At 31.7% G+C, this 22,732-nt stretch overlaps 1 protein-coding gene and 1 long non-coding RNA gene across 3 annotated transcripts; one reads left to right on the top strand and one right to left on the bottom strand.

Annotated features, from left to right (window-relative positions):
- Positions 1 to 815: 815 nt before the first annotated feature.
- LOC143229379 (peptidyl-prolyl cis-trans isomerase-like) lies at positions 816 to 17,982 on the bottom strand. 2 transcript variants are annotated; one of them, XM_076461620.1, is made up of 5 exons: positions 17,876 to 17,982; positions 15,574 to 15,604; positions 4,942 to 5,127; positions 4,054 to 4,129; positions 816 to 1,666 (listed from the first exon to the last, which is right to left on the bottom strand). In XM_076461620.1, exons 1-5 carry the CDS (start codon positions 17,942 to 17,944, stop codon positions 1,534 to 1,536), a joined length of 495 nt encoding a protein of 164 aa, XP_076317735.1. In that variant the 5' UTR covers positions 17,945 to 17,982; the 3' UTR covers positions 816 to 1,533. The 2 variants fall into 2 exon arrangements, with proteins under 2 accessions (XP_076317735.1, XP_076317734.1); XM_076461619.1 differs by having other exon boundaries at positions 17,740 to 17,944.
- A 473-nt stretch (positions 17,983 to 18,455) lies between these two features.
- Positions 18,456 to 21,253, top strand: LOC143228081 (uncharacterized). Its single transcript, XR_013015178.1, has 2 exons — positions 18,456 to 18,654; positions 20,341 to 21,253. It is a non-coding gene; the product is annotated as an uncharacterized LOC143228081 (long non-coding RNA).
- The last annotated feature ends 1,479 nt before the right edge of the window (positions 21,254 to 22,732 follow it).

Raw genomic sequence — 22,732 nt, forward strand, 5'->3', positions numbered from 1 at the left:
ACTAAATTGTAGTCAAAACCAAATAAATTTACCAAATACTGATTCAGCTAAGCCTTACGTTATGATGATGTATTAAATATGACTGCAAATAAACCTACTATTACTCACGTTATTGAACAAGTTTAGGAAGTTTAAATTTAAAAAAAAAAAAAAAAAAATTTGTGTCAATGTCCTTACTGTGTTGTCTATTTCCAGACCAAGAATAGAATGAAAATGCTCAACGGTGCCGTTTCAGTTTCTTTCAAAATATACACGTACTTTTGTATTGAAGTAAGAATGTGGCCGTTACAGAATTACTTCAAGATTAACGATTCAAGTAGATGCATTTAAGATACACCAAATCTCATTTAGTTAAATTCTATAATTTTTGTTAATCATTTAGAAATGGTTTTCTGTTATTCTTGACGGGCTGTTATACTAGTCTCAATATAAACTTTGGTTTACCGAACTTTTAGGAAAATAAATTTAGTATTAAGAGTCGTCCAAGGTAACATTAAACAAATTCTTTGTTGGAAGCTAAGTACAAAGCAATATAAGTTTTGTCTTCTGCCCATTTCAGATATCGAAACCAAGATTCTAGGGTTGTAAGTCCACAGATATACTGCTGTCCCACTGGGGGTAAACATACAAGACGCGTGTCAGTATTACTAGACTTAATTTACCTTTGGTTTTAACATTCGTTAAAAGAAACAAATTGGAACATAATTAAAATCGTAACTTTAAGTGTTCTCTCTTATGGATTTTAAATGCATACATTTTGTTATCACGTTCAACATTCATCTATTGTATGATACATTTATACATAAAGTAGCAACACCATTTTCAAAATAATTTATTAATATATACATAAGAACAAATTATGAATTTTATCTATACAACGTAGAACTAACATTACAAAATTACACACGTAAGTACTGAACTGTCGTCAGTTACGGGTGTACCAACTCCTAGTAGTAAAATGACATTTCAAAAATTGGCATAATTGCATCCTTGGTTTTAACTATTTAAAACTTAATATCATCTGAACTATATTACAACGACGCGTTTGAAATAAGGGAGGTAAAACTTCAAGGTTGGGGGATATTCTTTAAAAAAATTATTTTAACTGCACATTTTTTCAAAAGAAAAAAGTACAAATACTCAAATGGCTCTTAGTAGAACTAAGAGAAGATACTAAATACTTCTCACATTACAAAATTTTGTTTCTGAATATGTATGTTTTGAAAAGCATATTACTTTGGCTTTTCAAAAGTACACACACGTGCACACATTTTAACTGTCACTAGGCTTTATTATAACATAAATCCAAATTCAAGGAAGTCATGATTTAACATCCAAGATTATTTAGTTAAGAAGAAATAGAATAATATTTTGATTAAGTTTGTTTTAACTATAAAGCTATCATATGCAGAAACTAGTTAATTTGGTTACAGGTTGACAAAATAAGTGTAAAAAAAAAGTGACAAATGAAATACAAAGCAATTATTATAGATGAAAAACCATGTAAGGAATGCTTTAGTTCAACCAAGAACTTTAAAGCTGTCCGCAATCAGCAATAACAATTTTCTTTGATGGCTTTCCACTCTGACAACCACAGCTTTCAATTTTCTTCACCACATCCATCCCTTCCACAACTTTTCCAAATACAACGTGCTTCCCATCCAACCTAATGTATACAGTCATTTAAAACAAGGTCTTTAATTCTGGTAACTCTTATACTATCAGTACTTCTAAAGTGTAGAAAATAGCATACAAGTTTTGTTAATTACTTCATACACTACTTGTTTCATATTAAGAAATGCAATAACCACAAATCTAAAGCTGAAAAGTAAGTAGCAATTTGACTATATGTTTGTTTTGGAATTTCACACAAAGCTACTCAAGGGCTATCTGTGCTAGCCGTCCCTAATTTAGCAGTGCAAGACTAGAGGGAAGGCAACTAGTCATCACCACCCATCTCCAACTCTTGGGCTACTCTTTTACCAACGAATAGTGGGATTGACCGTCACATTATACGCCCCCACGGCGGGGAGGGCGAGCATGTTTAGCGCGACGCAGGCGCGATCCCGCGACCCTCGGATTACGAGTCGCACGCCTTACGCGCTTGGCAATGCTAGGCCTTGACTATATAAAACATTAATGTTTATTTATGTATAAATTCACAAGTTACGGTACAAAATTTGATAACTTAATCTATGGTACAAAATCATTATTAGGTCATAGGTATAAATTCTCAAGGTACTTTTATCCAAACTTTACATTGCATATAATGGTTGGTTGATTTGTCATTTTATGACAAAGCAACTGGGCTACTTATGCCAAACATACAATAAAAAGTTAAAATTAAAATTCATAAAGAGGATTCAAGGTGAAACAAAAAGTAATTTTTGAATTAAAACATAAATAGCATTAAAATTCAATTTTGATATCTAGTTTATAGAAAAACTGGATAGAAAATGTTAGAGAAATGGGCCAGTCAGTTTTACATACGTGAAGCAATTCCTGGGCCAGTAGAGAAGTAAGAGTCCATACAAATAGTGCAATTTGAATACGGCCTAGCTTCTATCCAGGACAAGAGAAAATGGCATACAATTCAGCAGTGAACACAGAAACTGTAAAGGGGATTCTATGCACAATCACCAAAAGTATAACAAACCATGGCAGAGCCCACAGAGTCACCCGATTTTGAACCATCCGTATAAGTGGAAATGGAAGGATGGTTCAAAAGATGTTCAGCAAAGAAAACATTTCTAATAAGGAGTCTGCTTTTCTTCATGAGTCACCACACACAAACATGTGGGTAGATGTTTAAATCCCAGAGAAGGTAAACTGAAAAAAACAACCTTCCCTATGACGTCCCCTCACCACACACAAATCCACACCAGGGGGGAACATATAATGAAAGAAAATTGGAGATCTTTCAGAAGTTACAATTATAACAGTATTAATACTACTGAACTCTTAGCAAACCAATTGCTCCAACAAAGTTTAAAAGCATTCGACAAAATCTTCAAAAACTTAAATGTAAAATATAGAGCTCCAACTGTTCAAAACCTTTGGCTGACACAAATGAACAAGAAAGGAAGGACTTCCCATGCATAACAGCTTAAAAATGACCTGTAAAATCACTATTCTAAACCAGTTAATGCTGAAGTCTTAGTCACAGCACCTAACAGTGACAAGCAAAGTTATTTAAGCTTATCAACATTAATTATACAATCCACTTTTTGCATATCATGATAAATAACAGGATCCGAGTTCAAACGTAATCATTTATTCATAAAAATAGAAGGGTTACTAACAGCTCCAAAACCACAGGAGTACAAGTTAACAAATCAATGTGTTGTAATAATATTTTAAATGTTGTATAACATAGCAAGTTTATTCATTTCACCATCATATTCCACATTCACTAGTACAACATCAGTATAATGTCAAGTTTCACACAGAAGGAAACAGGTTTTGGCTTGTTTGTTTTTTTAAACAAAGGATGCAATATCTGATGTTCTAACAACTCTTGGTTTGGGACCATTACTGAACAAATATACAATATCATCCAATTCACTTGATCTTTAAAATGTACTTTATTTCCATGGTTCAAGAAAACAAATGCATTTTCTTGTCTATCAAACTTACTGAATTTGTATAAACTCCTTACACGTAAGCATTGGGTAACAAAAGAATAATAGAATAGCTATATTTTTGTAAATTTTAGAGTTAAGAAAAGAAAGTAAATTAAAGAAATACTATATCCCAATAATTCTACAAGAAACATCACAACCATATAAAACCACTAGTTTAATAGAAAAGTTTTAAAAAACATTAAAAAACAGCAAAGAGGAAGTGTTAAACTTCCAAATGAAAATTTAAGCCACAAATATTGCTTTCATACATTTCTATTAGACAAGTACTGACAACTAAAAATGTATTCACAAGTTCTTGTGATGTCAAACTTCTAGAAAAGAAGCCCTAGATGTTGAGATACTGAAACAAGTTTATTTTAATAATGCATCCAATTTTTATGAGTTCATTAGAAATAATTTAGAGAATTACCATGGAGTCTTCACTGTCGTGAGGAAAAACTGAGACCCATTGGTATGAGGTCCACAATTGGCCATAGAAAGCAAACCTGCAGGAAAAAAACTTACACTAAAAGTAATAAAATTTAATTTAAAAATGCACAATAGCAGCTATACAAAAACTAAAAATGCTACTAAAAACAGATTAAAATAAAGTTAACATTTATGGTCTTCATTAGAAGTAAATGTAGGTATTATCCACAAGACTTAAAGGGAAAAAAATTAAAATAATTAGCCTTTGTTTATAAAATACACATAACCAAGTAGTTTGATATGAAATGTTATCTAGTCATTTAAAATTTTTTTTCAACAACAAAAATGCAGATAAACAATGTTATTTTGATAGAGGGGGGGGGGAAGGAACATAGCCAATTTCTGAAGTGTATTAAAGTTATATGGTCTAACCTTTCCATGTATAGCAACTTATGGAGCCAAATCATTTTAGTATCCACAACATTTAATAGATAATGTGAGAAACTCTTCAATTACTGAAAATTGAGAATCTTATTTTCGTTTAGCAAAAATATCAAAATAGACAGCATAACCTTACAGAAAAAAGCATTTTATCCCCCACACCCAAACAAAATAGATTCGAGTTTCATAGATAGTCATTTTGAAAGCAGAAATGATGGAAATCACAATTCCCTCCAAATGTTTCAAAACTTAGTTCCTGTTACATTGAACCATTACCAACATAAAATGTACTGAGAACAAATATAAGAAATGTTTTTAAACAAGCACAAGGTTTGTAGCTTTCTTATATTTCTCAGAGTCAATTTACAGTCAACTTTTCTTGAACAGTACATTAATGCATCTACCTACATAAAATGTTTTTACAATGTTAAAAATTCAACTTCCCTACCTGCTTCATCGTGTTTTAGTGTGAAGTTTTCATCAGCAAACTTTTCACCATAAATAGACTTTCCACCAGTGCCATCATTTTTGGTGAAGTCACCACCTTGACACATAAAGTTTGGAATAACTCTGTGGAACGTGCTGTTTTTGTAACCAAATCCTTTGTCACCAGTACACAGCACCCTGAAGTTTTCTGTTAATTTAAAATAACACTTGAAGTTTTGCACGTTCTTGACGGTTTGTATTAAAATTAAGATTAAGTTTCTTACTTAAGATTAGAGTAGGAAGATTTCCACAACTCTTAATTGCAAGTTTTGGAAGCAGTTTTAGAACCAAAAAAACAGGTGTACTTTGTAATAGTTACTACTTCAAAACTTTCAAATATATTATCCCCACAGCCACAAAAGTTAAGGATCCCAAATTTAAGACTATTCACTTTAAATAGTAAACAGGTAAAATAACTATTATACAGCATATACAAATTTATTCACTTACAATGATCACCAAAACAAAACAGCAGTTTAACATATTACCAACTCACCAACATACTTTCTTTTCTAAAGACTTTGCATTTGATCATCTGGTTTCAGCTATTGATGTACATAGTTATTACTCTCCATATAGTTAGTGTGTATATATAACAAGCATTAAGCTAACGTTCCTCTTCTTTTTGCAGTTTATTCATGGTTAGCATAAAGTTTGATAAAACTTAGTTTATAACTATAGTTTGGTCTTAGTTGTTTGCCACAAGTTAGCCAATATTTTAATTTGGTAAAAGTTCAACTGCAGCATTAATTTGTTTTGGTATTGTATTCATGACTTGTAATAAAAACTAAAATACACTTACAAAGCTTGGTTATTCATACAAACACACACACACATGCACCTTTACTTGAAACTTAAAGTAATGTAAGTTTCATTTTCTGATTTTCTATAAAAATATTTAATAGTCTTGTTTCAATTTATTTGAAAAAAGTATTAGAGTAAAAAACAGTAAAAATAAAAATTAATTATATTACAAATAGCCTAACAATCATAAATCTCTGAACAGTAAATTACATTTTCTGTTATAAGCTAAAGAAAATTTTGGTATGCTAATTCAATACAATATGCAAATCAAAACCTCTTTCAGTTTAAAGCAATAAATAATTCACTTTTAAGTATCTTTAACTCATCCACTTGAAATTTTTAAACCTAACACCTGTATGGAAACAAATTCACTAATGTGATTACAAATGTTAAGGGGTCATTCCATGTCAAATCATCCAGGGGGCTGCAGGTGACCCCCACAGAATGCCTTGAAAAAAATTCACCTGTGCTCATCTACTCCCATATAATGAAAAATTACCAAAGTTTAGATCTCTAATAGTTTGATTTACAGCCCTGTAAAATTTAGTTAATTTTGTTTTATTTTTTGCAAATACATTTTCGGGCAACTTTGGCTGCTTAAAACTGCATTAATATTGCAGAATTCAAAAATGATCTCAAACCAAGTTTATCAAGATTTTCACAGTGAGGCTGTAAAATCACCTGAAAACCCAAAAAAAAAAATATTGGTTTACATAATAAGCCATATCTCAAACTTAATAAGATACAAATCTGAATTTTGTTTTCTACTTTCCTATAACATATCAGTTGATAAGTCAGCAATTGTTGTAACTAAAAGTCTATTAGATCTCCTGTAAAAAAAAAAATTAGCTGCATGCAACTTATGATTTAGCTAAAAATAGCCCTACTTCAGGCCACAGTTTGACCATGTCACCAGTTATTCAGATTTTTACTGTATATCCTTATATCTCTAAATGTGAGGATGGTGTTCATCCTACTTTTTAAGTTATAATTTGTTAAAGTATCCTCTGACCATATGTTTTTTATTTAAAACAAAATTCAGTTCAGGTGTGTTACTGTGTGCAAATATATCGACATAATTTTGAAAAATACCAGTCAGAATTTTATGAATCCCAATGAAATATTCTAACCAGCCTTTCACAATATTAAAGAATGAAGTTGTAAGAAACAAGAAAGAATTCATTTCTGAACAAGTTTACTGGCATAACTGGTTAGATCAAATGGCAATGCAAATATATTGTGTATGCATTACAGTTATGCAGATATGGTTGAGTTTAAGATTCATAATATAATAAATACAAAGATAAATGAGACACAAAGCACAGTGCTACAACAGGGGATAACTGAGAAAGATTATAGTCACACCAAACTGTAATAATCATGACAATGAAATGTTTCAAAAACTGCTTTGATGATAAATTAGCCTTAACAACATCAAATAAACTGCTTTGTTCAGACAGCTTGAATAAATTTCTGAAATTCAAATTTGATTATGTTGAGACCACTCTGACTTAGAACATAGTGGCAAGCACTACTGCCTTCCATGGTAGGTGCACTTAGACAAAGAATATGTTGGAAAGGAATTCAGCTTTCATCTTTACACAACCTTGCAGGCCATGAGAACAGTTAGTTTGATTTCTTCATAAATTACACCAGTGCATTGGAATGTTCATCTGATCTATACCATTCATGATTGTATATGCATGCCACACATTTCCCTGGCTGATAATTGTCATTGCTATCATTAGACCCTATTTGAGCTGCTGCAGCACCACTTTAACTGCTACTACCAACAGTTACAACTGTGTACACATCATCATCTGATAGCCTTCTCATATACAATTTGTTGGTAGAGTGGGGAATAAAGCTATGATGTGACCTAATACCTGCCACAGTTTTGCATTTTTCATAGCACTCAAGTAGATCAAACTTTACACAATTCAGCAGGACTGATTCATGATTGACAAGAAAGAACTGAATGCCCTGAATGTGGTCCTTTGCCCAATGGTACATAGAAACACTTAAGATTTAATTTATTATTTTCACAACCTTGAATTTTTTAAAGATATGTTCAGAGATGTAAGAATATATGGTAAAGGCTGATTAGAATATTTCGATGGGATTCATAAATTATTTCAAAATTGTATGGATATATTTGCACACAGTAACACCTGAACTGAAGTTTTTGTTTCAAGTAAATGGGATATGGTCAGAGGATACTTTAAAACAGTATAACTTGAAAAGTAGGTTGAACACCATCCCAGTTAGTTTTGTACATCATATTCAGAGATTTAAAAATATATGGTAAAAATCTGAAAAGGCTGAATAACTGGTGGCATGGTCAAACTGTGGCCTGAAGTAGGGTTATATTTTTAACTGAATTATAAAACATTGCATGCAACTACATTTCTGTTACAGGAAATCTAATAGACTTTTAGTTACACCAACTGCTGATTTATCAACTGATATGTTATTGGAAATTTGAAAACAAAATTCAGCTTTGTATCATATTAAGTCTTAGAGCTATGGTTTATTACATAAACAAATATTTTTTATAATTTTGGGTTTTCAGGCAATTTTACAGCCTCACTATGAAAATCTTGGTTTGAGACTATTTTTGAGTTCTGTGATTTTAATTCAGTCAGTGTAGCAAATTTCAGCTTTCTACCACAATTACTTTTGCAGCTTTAAGCAGCCAAAGTTGCCTGAAAATGTATTTGCCAAAAATAAAACAAAATTAACTAAGTTTTACAGGGCTGTAAACCAAACTATTAGGAGATATCGATGTTATCTTTGGCATTTTTTCATTATATGGGTAGATGAGCACATGTGAATTTTTTCAAGGCATTCTGATGGGGTCACCTGGAAAATTTTCCAAAATCTGGACGATTTGACATGGAATGACTAAGAATCTTTTGACAACTAATAAATTCTAACTTTAAAGTGCCAAAAAGTAACTGAATGTAAATTCTTAAAGAAAATTTAACCCAAGATTCACATATTAAGTGAAACCATGACAAAATTGCATATTTCAACTTTAAATCTAACTTTTAGACTAAAACAATTATGTTGAAGGCAAAGGTTCTTTAGACAAAATGTTGTTTAAAAAAAAATCGTTAAAATTACAATGTTGTTAGTGTCTTATCTATACCAATTGAAATATGGATTTTCCTACATTTTAAAAAATCTTCTGTTTGTAATTGAGCACAGTGCAAAACAAAGCTATGTTCTATTCTCACTGTGGTTATCAAAATTTGATTGCTAGCACTGCAAGTCTACAGACATGCCACTGTGCCCCTACATGCTACAAAAATGATTAACTTTTGAAAATTTGTAAAGTTTATATTATTGTTATCAACAGTACTTTCCAGTAAGTTACACCTTTTACAGAGAAAAGTGTTTTGCTTACAGACTAATCACTTAATACTGCAGCAAACATACTTTAAATCTGACAAGATCTGGATATTATACAGTAGGTTATCTCAACAACTCAATGTATTGCTTGCCCTTGGTGTATATATGCCTAAGTAATGCTTCTGGGTTTGTTTCTTTAGTGAAGTTCAAGGCAACAAGTGACTAACTGTAGCCTGCATAAAATCTCATTGATGCCAGTGATATTTGAAAAATAAACACTTGACTGTTCTCTCTATAGTTTAAGTTGTAAATCAAGTTTTATATAAACTACCACAAGTTACATGTTCTCTGCTTTTAGTGGTTAAGCAGGGGTATAAATATTCTAAAGTGCAACTTGCCGTACATTTGAAATTTTAGCAGGACACCTTAAAATTGTCACCAAACATTACTGAACACAAGAAATCAAGTAGAGGCAATTATTATATAAAACAATCATTTTATTTATGGCACTGAAACATTATTTCAAAGCAAGTGGCAACAAGCCTTGTATCCATTAAAAATGACACATCAAACTGGTAGATTTAGTCATTCAGCACTAAGACATCAGCTGATGTAGACTCAATTTGAGAGTCCACGTGAAACACGCACACGTAGAGACAATAGATACTGTCTGGTTTTTTTTTAACTCTCCTTTTACCAGGATTCTACAGACTTGCACAGTAATTCTGTGCTTGCAAGATCACAGATCTTATTCTTAGCTAATTTTATTATCATCAAGTTATTAAGAGAATCATTTATTAGTTTGGACTGCCATCTGGAAAAATCCACATTCTAGTTCAGCAGATGACATGGAAATCACCTGCATGAGACATACCATATTGATCCAGGAAAAGGTTTACAGTCATCAACAGTAATTTGACTTAACATGTGGGCCCACAATCCACTTGCACTACTAGCCACGGACTCATCTGATTTGGCATATGTTATGGCTTTGAGCAGTGTCTCATGCAAGTCAGCTTGGCAAATGTCAGCTGCAATGCTGAAACCCTTAGCTTCTAGCAGAGCACCAAAGTGGTCCAATAGTGTCTGGAGTTCGTTATGGCCACAAGATGACGATGCTTCCTTGCTTTTAGGCCAGTTGCTTGGTTAAAAATTTGAAAGGCACCAATAAAATCCTTATCAAATTCTTCAAATCTCTCATTCAAATATGTGACAATTTTACTTATGAAGATGGCAGTTTCTTCAGCCACAGAGTGAGCAACTTTCTCTTTTGTGGCACTTTTTGAGCCTCTGGCCATTGTTTGACCACTAATAGCAATCACCTTTACTTTAAGTAACCACTTTCCAGTTTGTTCACATGTTGTGAGCTCTTTAACAATTTTTTGGGATCTCTCAACATAATTCAGATTGCCCAGCTTCTCTTTGCAAACAGCGAGTTTGTCAGAAGAAATGTTCACAGAAGCAGAATTGTCTTGCATTTTGAGACTAAGAGATGTCAAAACAAGCAGAACTGCCAAGAGTATGTCCATGTACAGGATGAATTTAAGGCTTGTCAAAGTACTGTATAATCCTACAGCTTCCTGTCCATGTTCCCCTTTGTCGTGCAGCTTTACTTGATACAAATGCTCTGCTACAGCTGGCCAGTTATGAGAAACTGACTCCAGAGCGCATTCTTTGTAGGCCACCCACTGGGTTCCTGTCTCTTGTTGGCTTTACCAGCTTCTTTGAGGCCAGCCCAGTTCTGTGGTGAATTGTCATAAAACTTCCATAGGTTTTCTAAAAAGGTTTGGATACTATCAAGTTAAGGGATGTCCTTAATGCTGCAAGTACAAAAAATTAGTACCCAATATTAGTTACTTTCTGAAAAAAAAAAAAAAAAAAAAAAAATGCAAATTTGTACTTTGGAAAATTCAATTGCTCCATTATCTATTATGCTGGTTGTGCTAGGTTAAGCTCCAATTCTGTCAGTGATAAATACATGGTTCTTTGTTTAAATCAATTGAAAAATGCTTGAGTTTTCACTGATGTATATTAATAATGAAATGACTATGTAAACCTGAATTAAAACACAAATGTACATGAAATATTGTCCATTTAATTTTTCTTAATTAGGAATCCAGAATAAATCCAGAAAATTCTCATCACAGGTAATTAAGAAACCTTTACCTGAACTAAGTGCCTGTAGCAAGTGTTCAGAATCAGCATTCTCAACTGACTGCAGGCACAGGAAGTGGGTTACTGGGTAACCGCCACTGTCCAAGTATCTTACATAGACTATCTCCTGCTCAATGTTGGCAGTGTCTGTTGAGCCGTCAGTCATAATGCCAAAGAATAATGAGGTGTGCAGACGAGATCTGACATTAATTCCAATTGTTTCTGCAATATACTTCGTAAAGATAACTGCTTGTTTGTTATTGGCATAATGTTCTTTAAGTTCATACCAAAGTCGTGCTCCTGCAGCAACAAAAGCTCTTGAAAATTGCTGAATTGTTTGGCATTCAAAGCCATGTAAAGGGCAGTCCTGAACAGCACAAGCAAACAATCTTTCTCAGTCTGGTTATGTTTGCTAAATTCTTTCATCATGGGAGTTGAATCAGGTACTTCTTTTGCTGTCTTAGCTTGACAACTTAGACTGTGGGCACAACTGTTTTCATGCTCCTTAACAGCACTTTCTCTCAGGCTGGAAGATCCTGTTATGAAGGTGTTCTTCTGCCTTCCACTACTTTGTTCATATTTCTGACAAATTGAGCAGAACAGTCTGGTAGCATTATTATACTCCAGCCATTGTTGGCCTCCATTCCATTCATCCTGGAAACGACGAGTAGGCTTAGCATGAGTACTAGCAGTAACAGTTTTTGCTTTAACACTTGGGCTTGGGTTTTTTCACTCATGGTTCCATAGTATTGTCTTCCGATTCATTAGTCTTGCTTGTTAAGACTAACTGAAATAGATCGTGAGACTTTCCCATTTTTTTTACTATCAGATGCCATGGTGAGAAAGTCACGAATGTTTGGCAGTCACCTGACTATCCAGGTGAGCATGGATAAGGCAACTTAAAAAGCGCATTCTGTGAGCGTTCACGACCGTTTTTAATATTTGTTGTTGTTGTTTTTTTTGTCTTAAATTTAATCTTAAATTTTGCAAGTTATTTTCCACTTGTTATAGAATGTACTTTTAAGCAAAATCTTTGGGCTGTGCATACACAGCTTTTGCATCACTTATTTTTGAGGGGATGATGTATTTGTGTCCGATATGCTAGGAATATGACCACTGGTCACGATGTCCAGTGATAGATGGGAAAGAGCTGGTCAAACTTGATGTTTTTAACAGACATGTCCAGCTTTAAATAGAAAATTTTGAACTGTGTTCAGGCAATCCAAAGCCCTGTGCAGTAAAGATCAAGCTGATTTCACATGTCTGTGCTACTTATCACTTCCAGTGACTGAAAATGCCTATATCATAAAGCTATGTCCAAATCACGCCTCTCCATAAATGTTAAGGTAGAACTTGAATAGACAAGTTACATTTACTTCAAAAATACATTTAATTGATGCATTTATATGGGTAGTTTCAGGTAGTCTGTAATTTAATGTTCATCTCCACTCATTGCAAAGAAAGTATAAATCATGGTTGGATCTAGATTAAAAATTCTTATCCACGTCAAATGTACTGTTTTACAAACTACTGGCTGTAAATGGTAATTCAAATTAAGTTACAGTACCCTTACATTTAAGTCAACCATTTCTGGTCACAGATCTTCATTCTCATTTTAGTGAATAAGTTAATTTAAAAATTTATTCAGTATTTTAACTCAAAATATTTGAGAATTAACATTTCATTACACAACATTTATTTCATGAATTTTAAAGGTATTTATTTGTATGATAGCATATCTGAACTATAACTGAACTATAAATACTAAGCTGTTTGATATGATTTTTCTAAATGTTTCCCATGTTACATTAAACATTTGATTATTGTGATGACTTCTTCAACTGAACCTATTATGCAGGCTAAAGAAAATTAAGTCCTTTGTTTTAATAAGCAGAACTTGCGAGTAAAATAAAGGTGAGAATTTTCCAATATAATATTAATCAAAAAAGTTTGCAATAGTTAATTATTTGTATACAAACCTAAAATAGATAGCAAAATGTTAATGTTCAACAAAGTTTACCCAGGTCATATTTAGGAAGGTTTATACAGTTAATTGTTATGTTAAAGAGGAGTTTTAGAACATCACAAATCTGACAACCATGCATCTTTACAATAAGTTAATGTAATTTCCACTACAAAAGCCTTTGTTGTAAAGCTATTACATCAAAAGAACACCACTTGTTACATGTACTGCCTGATTTCTCAGCACCCACCTCAGTCTAATCAGATAGAAATTAGTAAATGTGTTTGACTACTTGATGAGCAGTAGTTTGCACAGAATAGCATGAATATCCATTTCATTTTCTAGCTATTTCAGTGAAAATGATTTAACAAAATGCATGACTGAAAACTATCCCTTAATCTACAATCATTGTTGATCTTACCTTTAAACAAGTTAAATATATAAATGTACCATTTAGCACTTTTAAAATGTGACTTCATCCACTTACTGGTAGAAAGTGGCATAAAACTGACTGTTAAAGGTACACATTTTAGCAAGTGAAAAATTTCTTTACACAGTTGAACAATTATTCCTAATGAAAAGCCTTCTTGATTACACTCCACACTGTTGTATTTGAGACAAACATTTTGTCATTAACTTCTGCACAAGAAAGATCTTACCCTTCCCAAAAATTACTTAATTGGACATGATATTTGTTAGAAGGCAGTTAGTTAACAGCTACAGTAAATAGAAGAAATTAACAAAATTGTTGTAATCTAAGAAAAAAAAGCTTGTCATATTTCAGTGTCCTTTTTAGTTTCACATAATACCTGTTGAAAATATCAAAGCAAACCCCAGAACATACAGGAGGGCAAAAAGTCATCTTTTCACATGATGAAATTAGGCTAACTTTTAATTAACGCTCAAATGAGTTATATGTAAATAATTGATTTACATACAATTCTTTATTGATTTCCAACCAAATTGATAACTACAATCCCAAATATTACCAGGTATCATAAGTTCTACTTGCACTTAGCTGCTCAATTATACAGAATTCTAATTACTGTTCCTTGCATTACTTCTAAAGATAAGTGTTTTATATAAAAACATTGATGAGTCTTATGTTACTTTATTTTCACATAACAATAAACAGATCAAACACTTACTTGAGCCCAGCGACATATTTAAATATGGACTAAAGGGGTCTCAGCTCCAACAGGCATGATCTTTACAATTTTATCATATGTAAAATTATATGGAATGTATGGCCCACCCAACTTTAAATCTACCATTGTTTGAGCTTATGTGATAGGCCATCCAACAATGGTTGGATACAAAATTATTGTAAATTATGAAGTGGATAAAAGGTGGACAATTACAAGAATTTCGTAGTTCTGATGCAAGTTAAACACATTACATAGCAGGTTAAATTTAAAAGAAACTTTAGTGCTTTCAAATAACTGATGATGCTCAAGGAAAAAACTTAATACACTAATTGGGGTGGATATTAATTGATTAAATTCAATATTTATTTATCCTTACACATAAATAATAGGAATAATCAGAGAATAACACATCAGAACATCAATTTCACTTAGTTTATTATTTTCATAAATTGACAGTAATATTTTACGAGACTAGTAATGAATAGTTAATAGTCAACCAGCTTTACGAGTGGGATGATAAAAATTAAGATTGAAAACAGTTATCTTTTTTAATTATAGAGAAAAGGAAAAAGCAATTCCATCACTATGAAAAATTTGAAAATGAATCAATTACTTTATAAAAATCTTAATAACAATAGAAGGATTATTATATTTACAAAAATCCTTTTAAAAGTAAATTGGTTAATATATAAATTATAAAAAATTAACTTGGTAGTTTTAATTACTCTTTAATCAAATGTCTAGCAATTTCTGAAGAAAAAAAACAAATTGAACACAGACAACAGGCATTATCTGTCAATGTGAAAACATGCACTGTACACCAACAGTATTAACAAACATCTGGACTGAAAAGTTGCAGTAGTTTTAACTACCAATAACTGCTATTGTTCAAGTTTAATCCTCAATAACATTACATCCTTATCAGTGTTCATAATTAAGTATACAGCTCTGCATACTATCAAAATGCAACAGAAATCTCAAAACAATACTAAGCTATAACTGGCAACTTTTGTAATTACATATGTAATGTGTACCAGACAGTACTGCTATAGGTGTAAGCTTCTACAACTTCCCCTAAAAGTAGGCAAAACTGTTATCGTAGTAATAATATTTCTAAATTAAATTGTTAAAAGTTTTCAAAAACACCTATAAAATACAAGATAAAACATACCTGCTGTCTTGGGAACTACATCTTTGAATAGCTACATAAAAGATAAAAAAAAAAATTAAACCACATCACCTTAATAAAAAAGAAAATCCAAGGTAGCATATAGTCTTTGTCAAATTACATGATCTTTCTTTAGCTTTTTTACAATTATTTTACATTACAAAATTTCCAAAGTATTGCTACAAGATAACTAAATATATAAATTTAGAAAACTACATGAAAACAGTATCACTTTAGAATTTTTGTTCTCACTGCTTTGTAAAACACAGCACATTGGTTTGCCACTACGTATCCATTCAAACCTTGTAAACATGACAATAACCAAGTAGATGGGCCAAACCTAAAAATACTGTACCAAAAATTTCAGATCTAATTAGGTTTAGAAAGCTTATAGTGGTGATGGGGTGGATCAACACAATATGAAATCCTGCACGTTACAATGTTTCATGAACAAAATGTGCATGTTTGTATTGTTTGGGCAGTTATTTTATATATCTAATCAATTTCAACTTTCATTTTCAAATGGCTATTCTTTTAATACTTTATTTTACCAATTTCAATAGTCAACAGCAAATTTAAATCCTAAAAATGATGACAAAAGTTGAAATATAAGGTAGCATCAGGTAAAATTACTTAAATATTTGTTAAAAATACTTAACTCATCATTTATCTAAAGTTTTGTTTTGTTTTTTCCAGACAAGTCTGGAAATGTTGATTTGATAAACTTAATTCATTTGTCATGCACACCAGCCAGCCTCACAAGCCACCCTCATAGTGGACAAAACATCAGTACTAGAAAAATATCATTTGCTGGTTCACAATTTATAAATAAAGTTAATGAAAGTAAAAATGATATTGTTTATGAAACAAGTAACTAAGTGATAAACCATACTACCATACAAAAAGACTTCAGGAGCACCAAATATACCAATGCAGCATTTGCAACATCTTGAATATGTTATTTAGATTCTTAGAAATACATTAACTTGATTAGGGTTTAAAGTTATATTTGAATAATAATTGAAATAATGACAAACCTGTCTTATTCTCTAAAGCAAACCTAACCTAGTATTACCATATGCATACCCCACAGTGTGCACAAAGAATCAACAAACACTCAAAAATTAATTCTAAAACTATTAAATTCACCTATTCACAACAACAACTCCAGTTAATCATTTTCCCCCTAAAACAACAATTTCTTAAACACCATTTTATTTACTACATTTCGTATTTAATTAGTTCATAGTTATTTTCAAACAGGTCTTCATAAAAGAACATAAGCTGTACTGATAAGATCAGAAAATGGAAAATTACCCAAGAGGCTAAATGTTGATATAGCTATTCAAAACAAAAATTATATTGCAAAAAAATGAAACTCCATTGTTTGAAATATTAAAGTTGTGCAGAAATGCAAACGTGCCATTTTTCTTTGTAAATTACCCTAAATTAATGTTAATGAATTTTTGCTTTTAACGTTCAGAACATTATCCTTACCAATTCAGACCAAACGAGTACGTTTGTATTTTAACAGTTATTAGTACAGTTCTTACTGTCATCCTTGTTATAGTACAACACATGATCTAAATAATTACTATTAATTCACTAGTCCAGACAAACTAGCATACAACATTAATTATTCACGTTATACACTATTTACCACATTACATAGCGATATTATAAAATAATTTGTTATCGATTAATTTAAGTGACTGGCACTAATATTAATACACGTATGAGTTTCCGTATTGATCAGAGTAACCTAATGCCATGTTATAAAAAAAAAAAAAAAACTTTCGTTAGCTTTCACTTCAAAAGCTTTTTGCGTTTCTAAAAGTATTAAATTATATATTTCGTAATTAGTTTTGAAATTTAATTTTTACAATTATCATCTTACAACACTTTTTCTTCCTTTTTATTGAGATATAGGGCAGATAAACACTAACATTATGACGCCATAATGGCGATGTATATGTTTAAAATATTTAGTTTTAAAAGAAATTATTTTTTGTCATAAAATCTTAGCCCAATCTTTACTTAACTATATTATAAAGTTAAAAGAAACTTGCGTTGATAAAATAATATTTATTCAAATTATCCTGGCGATCACAACTAAAACTTATTAAGTACAAGGGGCTTATTAATATTATACTAATATTAAAAACTTACTTCCATAATAATTCTGCCTGACGGTTGATTATTAATAGTAATATCGAAAAATACCTTTGGATTACTCATTTTAAGTTAGCAAAGATTTAACTTTCTGTCAACTGACCGGAACTTCTAACAAAAAGACAATACCCACTAATGGCGTCACAGTTACTACTCCTTCGTACCTCCTTGTCACTATGGCGATAGAAATTTGCGCGCACATGCGTTTTTATAGGTGTGCTATGTACACCGGTAATATTGGGAGAATTGGAGAGAACAAAGTTATATCATGTTTCGTTATTCCCCTACATTTAGTTCAAATGCAAATTAATTTCAAAATATAAAATATAAAAAAAATTCTTCCAATTTAAATGAATACTTTCAGAAAAATTTATCAATGTATTTCAGATCTTTTTCGTATATCGGATAATTCCAACATAACTACTAATGGAAACCCCGTAGGCTCACTTTCTCTGTGACGCTTCACTCATTAATGTATACTTGCTCACAATGAAAAGGTGAAATAACAGTTACTGAATTGTATATACATATATGAAAGATTTATTTTCTTTTTCACATATTTAAATTAATTTAGATTACTACATGATAAAATAATGTGAATACATGAAATTACAGAATTATATTATATTGCTTTACTTTTTTTAATATTAAGGCAGACCTGTCTGGTTTTCAACCTCAAATGTATATATTGAAAAATAATATATAATAATGTAATACATGTCAATAAATTTATTAGTGAATTTGTTTGTTTTCAGACTTCTTATACAGTTTGGATATAGCAGGACAAAACATGGTATGCGAACTAGAGTTGGCACAGTTTCTTTACCTACACAGTGCAGCTCTCTTAACAACGAAATAATAACTGGGACTCAAACGTGCCCAGGAAGGTGTCAGGCATGAGGGTGTTTAAAGGTAGGTTTTCTGTGTTGCTGAGTCCGAATCTAGTATTTAATAGGTGTTCCTGTCTTTCTTAACGATCCTAGGGGGACCATGTTTGAAACTGAGTTTGTACCTCTATTCACAAATTAGCAGGATTAAGCACAGGTTTCACAAGTAGGTATTTTAATGGAATTTGTTTTCATGAACGTACCCTCTTCGGCTAATTATGTATATTTAGGAATAATGGTGAAGACTTTGGAAAGAAAGAAGAGTTCCGTTTCCTCTAACTTGATTATTTCCATTTCATCTCTTTAAACTTTCCTATATACGTTATCTACTCTTTCTCACACTAAACACTTGTTTGTACAATAGTTTTGTTCAATGCACACACTCTTATTATTTTTATTCACTAGCCATATCACTTTAGTAACCCTATATGTTAGTTTTATACTAAGATGTAAGTTGCACTTTTGTTATAGTAAATTTCCATGCCTTTAATTGTTGTATCTTGTTAAGTGATATTGTTTGATGCACCCATTCATTCTATCATTAATTTAGTTTTCTCACATTGTTGCCTGTGTTCATGTTCTACCTTTTTTACTTCTTTTCACTTAGTTTATTTACATTTTTATTTATTTTTTATATTTTACCGAATAATTTATTAACTGTATTACTATTCTTTCGTCACTTACCTTAGCTTGTTTGTAACAAAGCAATTTGTTCTCGATCTTTCGAGCTATGTGTTATTTGTTCTTTTTTTTTTTCACCCTAACTCCAGTTTTATTCCACTGAAAATCCGAAAATAAACGCTGTTTATGTGTCATTTAATAAAATCATGTTAATTTGAAGACCATTTTGCAATTATTAATTTTTATTTTAAGTAATGAAGAATACTGGTCATAATGAATTATGAGGAGACCATTTGAAACCCATAGCAGAGCACCGGTATTTTATACTAGTAATAACAATATAGATTCTCCGTGAGCACAGTACGTTCAGAATTGACTGTCAACTAAAATGAGACATATTTTTAAAATTTTCTTTTAAAAATACTTGGCCCAATTTCGATTTAAAACAGGGGTGTTTTTTCGACCACAATTACTTTGCTATTCTTAGTAACTAAAAAAAAACTAGAGGGCTTATAAATATCTAAACAGAGGATAAAATAGTTTTTTCTTTTCTAAAACTTATGTTACCAATATTTTAATTAAAAAGCAGTTTTAATAAAAAACGAAATCATACTGCATAAATTTCATGGATTTTGTAGGATTTTCAGGTTGTCCTGATTTCTCTCAGAGAATAATAGGTAGGAAGCATCAAATAGCAAGATGTGTAACAAAAATGTATCATGAGACAGTGTCAGAATTTCTCTGACTTACAAAAAGAAGTTGAGCACACGTTTGCAAGAGAAGTTCAAATTAATATTTGAACGAAAGAAATGTAAAACTTTATTAGAATTCTCTCATTTGCCTACTTTAAGCTATTCAGTGATGAAATTAGAGCTTAGTTATAAGTGAAGTTTGAGACATTCAGGCTGAATATTGATGTGACTATCTGTTACAATCCGCCAATAACTCTGAAATTCATTAAAAATTGTAACAATCTTTATACCAGGTCTGTTTCAATTTTATGTCAATTCTAAAGCTTGTGAAAATATATGAAACTTCTATGCCTAACCAAGAGAATGTGACTTCATATACTTATATCTCTCCTCTTCAGATGTACGTCCTATCCACATTTCTAATGTAATTGCGAATGCCAATAAGGGAAATCAGACCATTGGGCCATCTCTTCAGCTCACTGTGTAGCCTTGTGATTAACAACAACAAAACTGACTTAAACATGATTTGAGGATGTTGAAAATCTGTGGAAAAGCTGGAGTAGAAACCTTCGTAGATTTTAGTTAAACCATATGTTGAATTAGAGTGCAAATTTGAAGGCCTCAATGTTTCAAAATAATGCCATTAATAATGCTATATTTTGTTAAATTATCCAAATAATTAGTTTGTTTGTGCAGTATAAGTTGAATCATTGAAGTGCAACATATGTTCTGATATAATCAAACTAATTTATAATGACAATACCTTTTACATTTTGACTGAATATATAATAGTGATGGTTTGTTGTTATTATAGCCTTTTATTTTCAGCTGATTACAAAACTTACATTTATTGTAGTTTTAATATTACATTTTTTATTAATTCCCTTAAGCCTTTTCAAGAATAATTAACATTTATGATAATATTTCAACAACAACATGTCCACCAGATCAGACGTGTGTGTGACACCACCTCATCCACACAATTATGACGTCAAGTTAGGTAAGATCCCAATAGGAAAGCCGGCAAGATTCTTGTAAAAAATAAGATACAAATTAGTAAAAATTTATGCTTGAGAATTATTACAAAAACATTTGTTAAAATAGACTGAATATTTCAATTATATGTGGGAAAAAGGATGTATTTTTCTTAGAAGAAAAACAGGTGCATATGTAATCGCATGGTCATCATGAGTTTTAATCTTCTATACATAGGCGCCAATATATCTCATTCTTGCTCATTTATATGTAGTGGATTCAAGAGCAATGCGTAGCATCTTCCTGAGAAATAAAATTTTATATTTCTTGTATTTCCTTCTTGCGTGTATTGTCAGTTTTATACAGAATACTTTTGGTTTCCAGTTGTTCCCACCATTTTAGACGAGCTTTTACACTAGTTTGGAAAATATTTAATGATCGATTAGATTCTTTGAGTCGTGACGTGTCTGATTTCTGACAGTATGATGGCAGGTTAGACAAAAAAAATAGATAAAAGTTCCATTATTGAGTTCTGGTACCAGATGTTAGTGAGCAATGGAAGAACTTTACCTTGAATGATCTTTTAAATGACATCAAAAAAGTGAAAAAGTACAAAAAATACATTTAAAATATTACAGTAGCAATATAATCTAGGTTACAATAACATCAAGTGCAAAAGAAAAAATACAAAAAATGAATTTTTAAGTGCGAGGAACACCCTGCGTCACCTCTTTCTGCATCTGTCTAATAATTCCAACCTCAAACTGTGAAACAAGGAACAGAAGAACCAACCTTTCCTTCATCTATAAGTATTACTGGTCCTCCAATGTCACGACAGTATGTCCGTAGACTTGCAATACTAGAAACCTGTGATGGCAGAACACAACAGTTCATTGTGTAGCTTGTGCTTCAAAAAATTTGGCAAGCTTTCAGTAAACAAAAAATTGATTTTTGGTTGAATATGTTACTAAGGATTTGTCTGTCAATGTGTGAAGTCAAACTGTTGAATGCTCCAAATGCTAAGTGATTTTCATGTTAAGATTGTTTTATTGAAGTTAAGCACAAAGATAAAGCTACACATTGAAATATCAGTACTCTGCCCATTACGAATATCGAAATGTGGAATACAAAAGTATTCATCCCTACCAATAATATCACACTGTGATAAAATACAAAACTCAAACGATTAAATTTAACAGTGCTATGAGTGAAAGAAGTTGAATATCAGGAAACATGCAAAGAAAACATAAATTGAAATTTGCTGGTTGCCTATGTATTCAGCACCATAGGTCAGTACTTAATAGAAACATCTTTGGAAGCAATAACTGCTCTAAGTCATTTTGTATAGCTCTTTACCAGCTTTGCATAATGGGGTGGTGCAATATTTGTCCATTCTTCCTGGCAGATATTTTTCTTTCGAATTCTGATAAATTCATTGATGGACTACAAACTTATTAGAAATTTTCTATTTGATTCAATTCAGGACTTTGACTTGGCCACTCAAGGACCTTCGCATTCTCCGTTTTAAATTTCTTCAGTGTGGCTTTGGCCTTATGTTTCAGGCCACTGTCCTAATTAAATGTGAATTTTCGACCCAGTTTATATTCTTGGCTAGCTCAAGCAGGTTTTCCTCTAGGATTTGCTTGTACTTTGCATCATTCATTTTCTCCTCAATCCTGACAAGCTTCCTAGTCGTTGCTGAGGAGAAATATCCCATGCTATCTCCACGCTTGACAGTTGTAATGGTGTTCACTAAGCGATGTGCTGTGTTGGCCTTGTACTAGACATAAGGCTTTGCATTTAGACCAGAAAGCT

This window comes from Tachypleus tridentatus, chromosome 10 (genome assembly GCF_004210375.1).
Source record: "Tachypleus tridentatus isolate NWPU-2018 chromosome 10, ASM421037v1, whole genome shotgun sequence".
In the NCBI taxonomy this organism is placed as follows: Eukaryota; Metazoa; Arthropoda; class Merostomata; order Xiphosura; family Limulidae; genus Tachypleus; species Tachypleus tridentatus.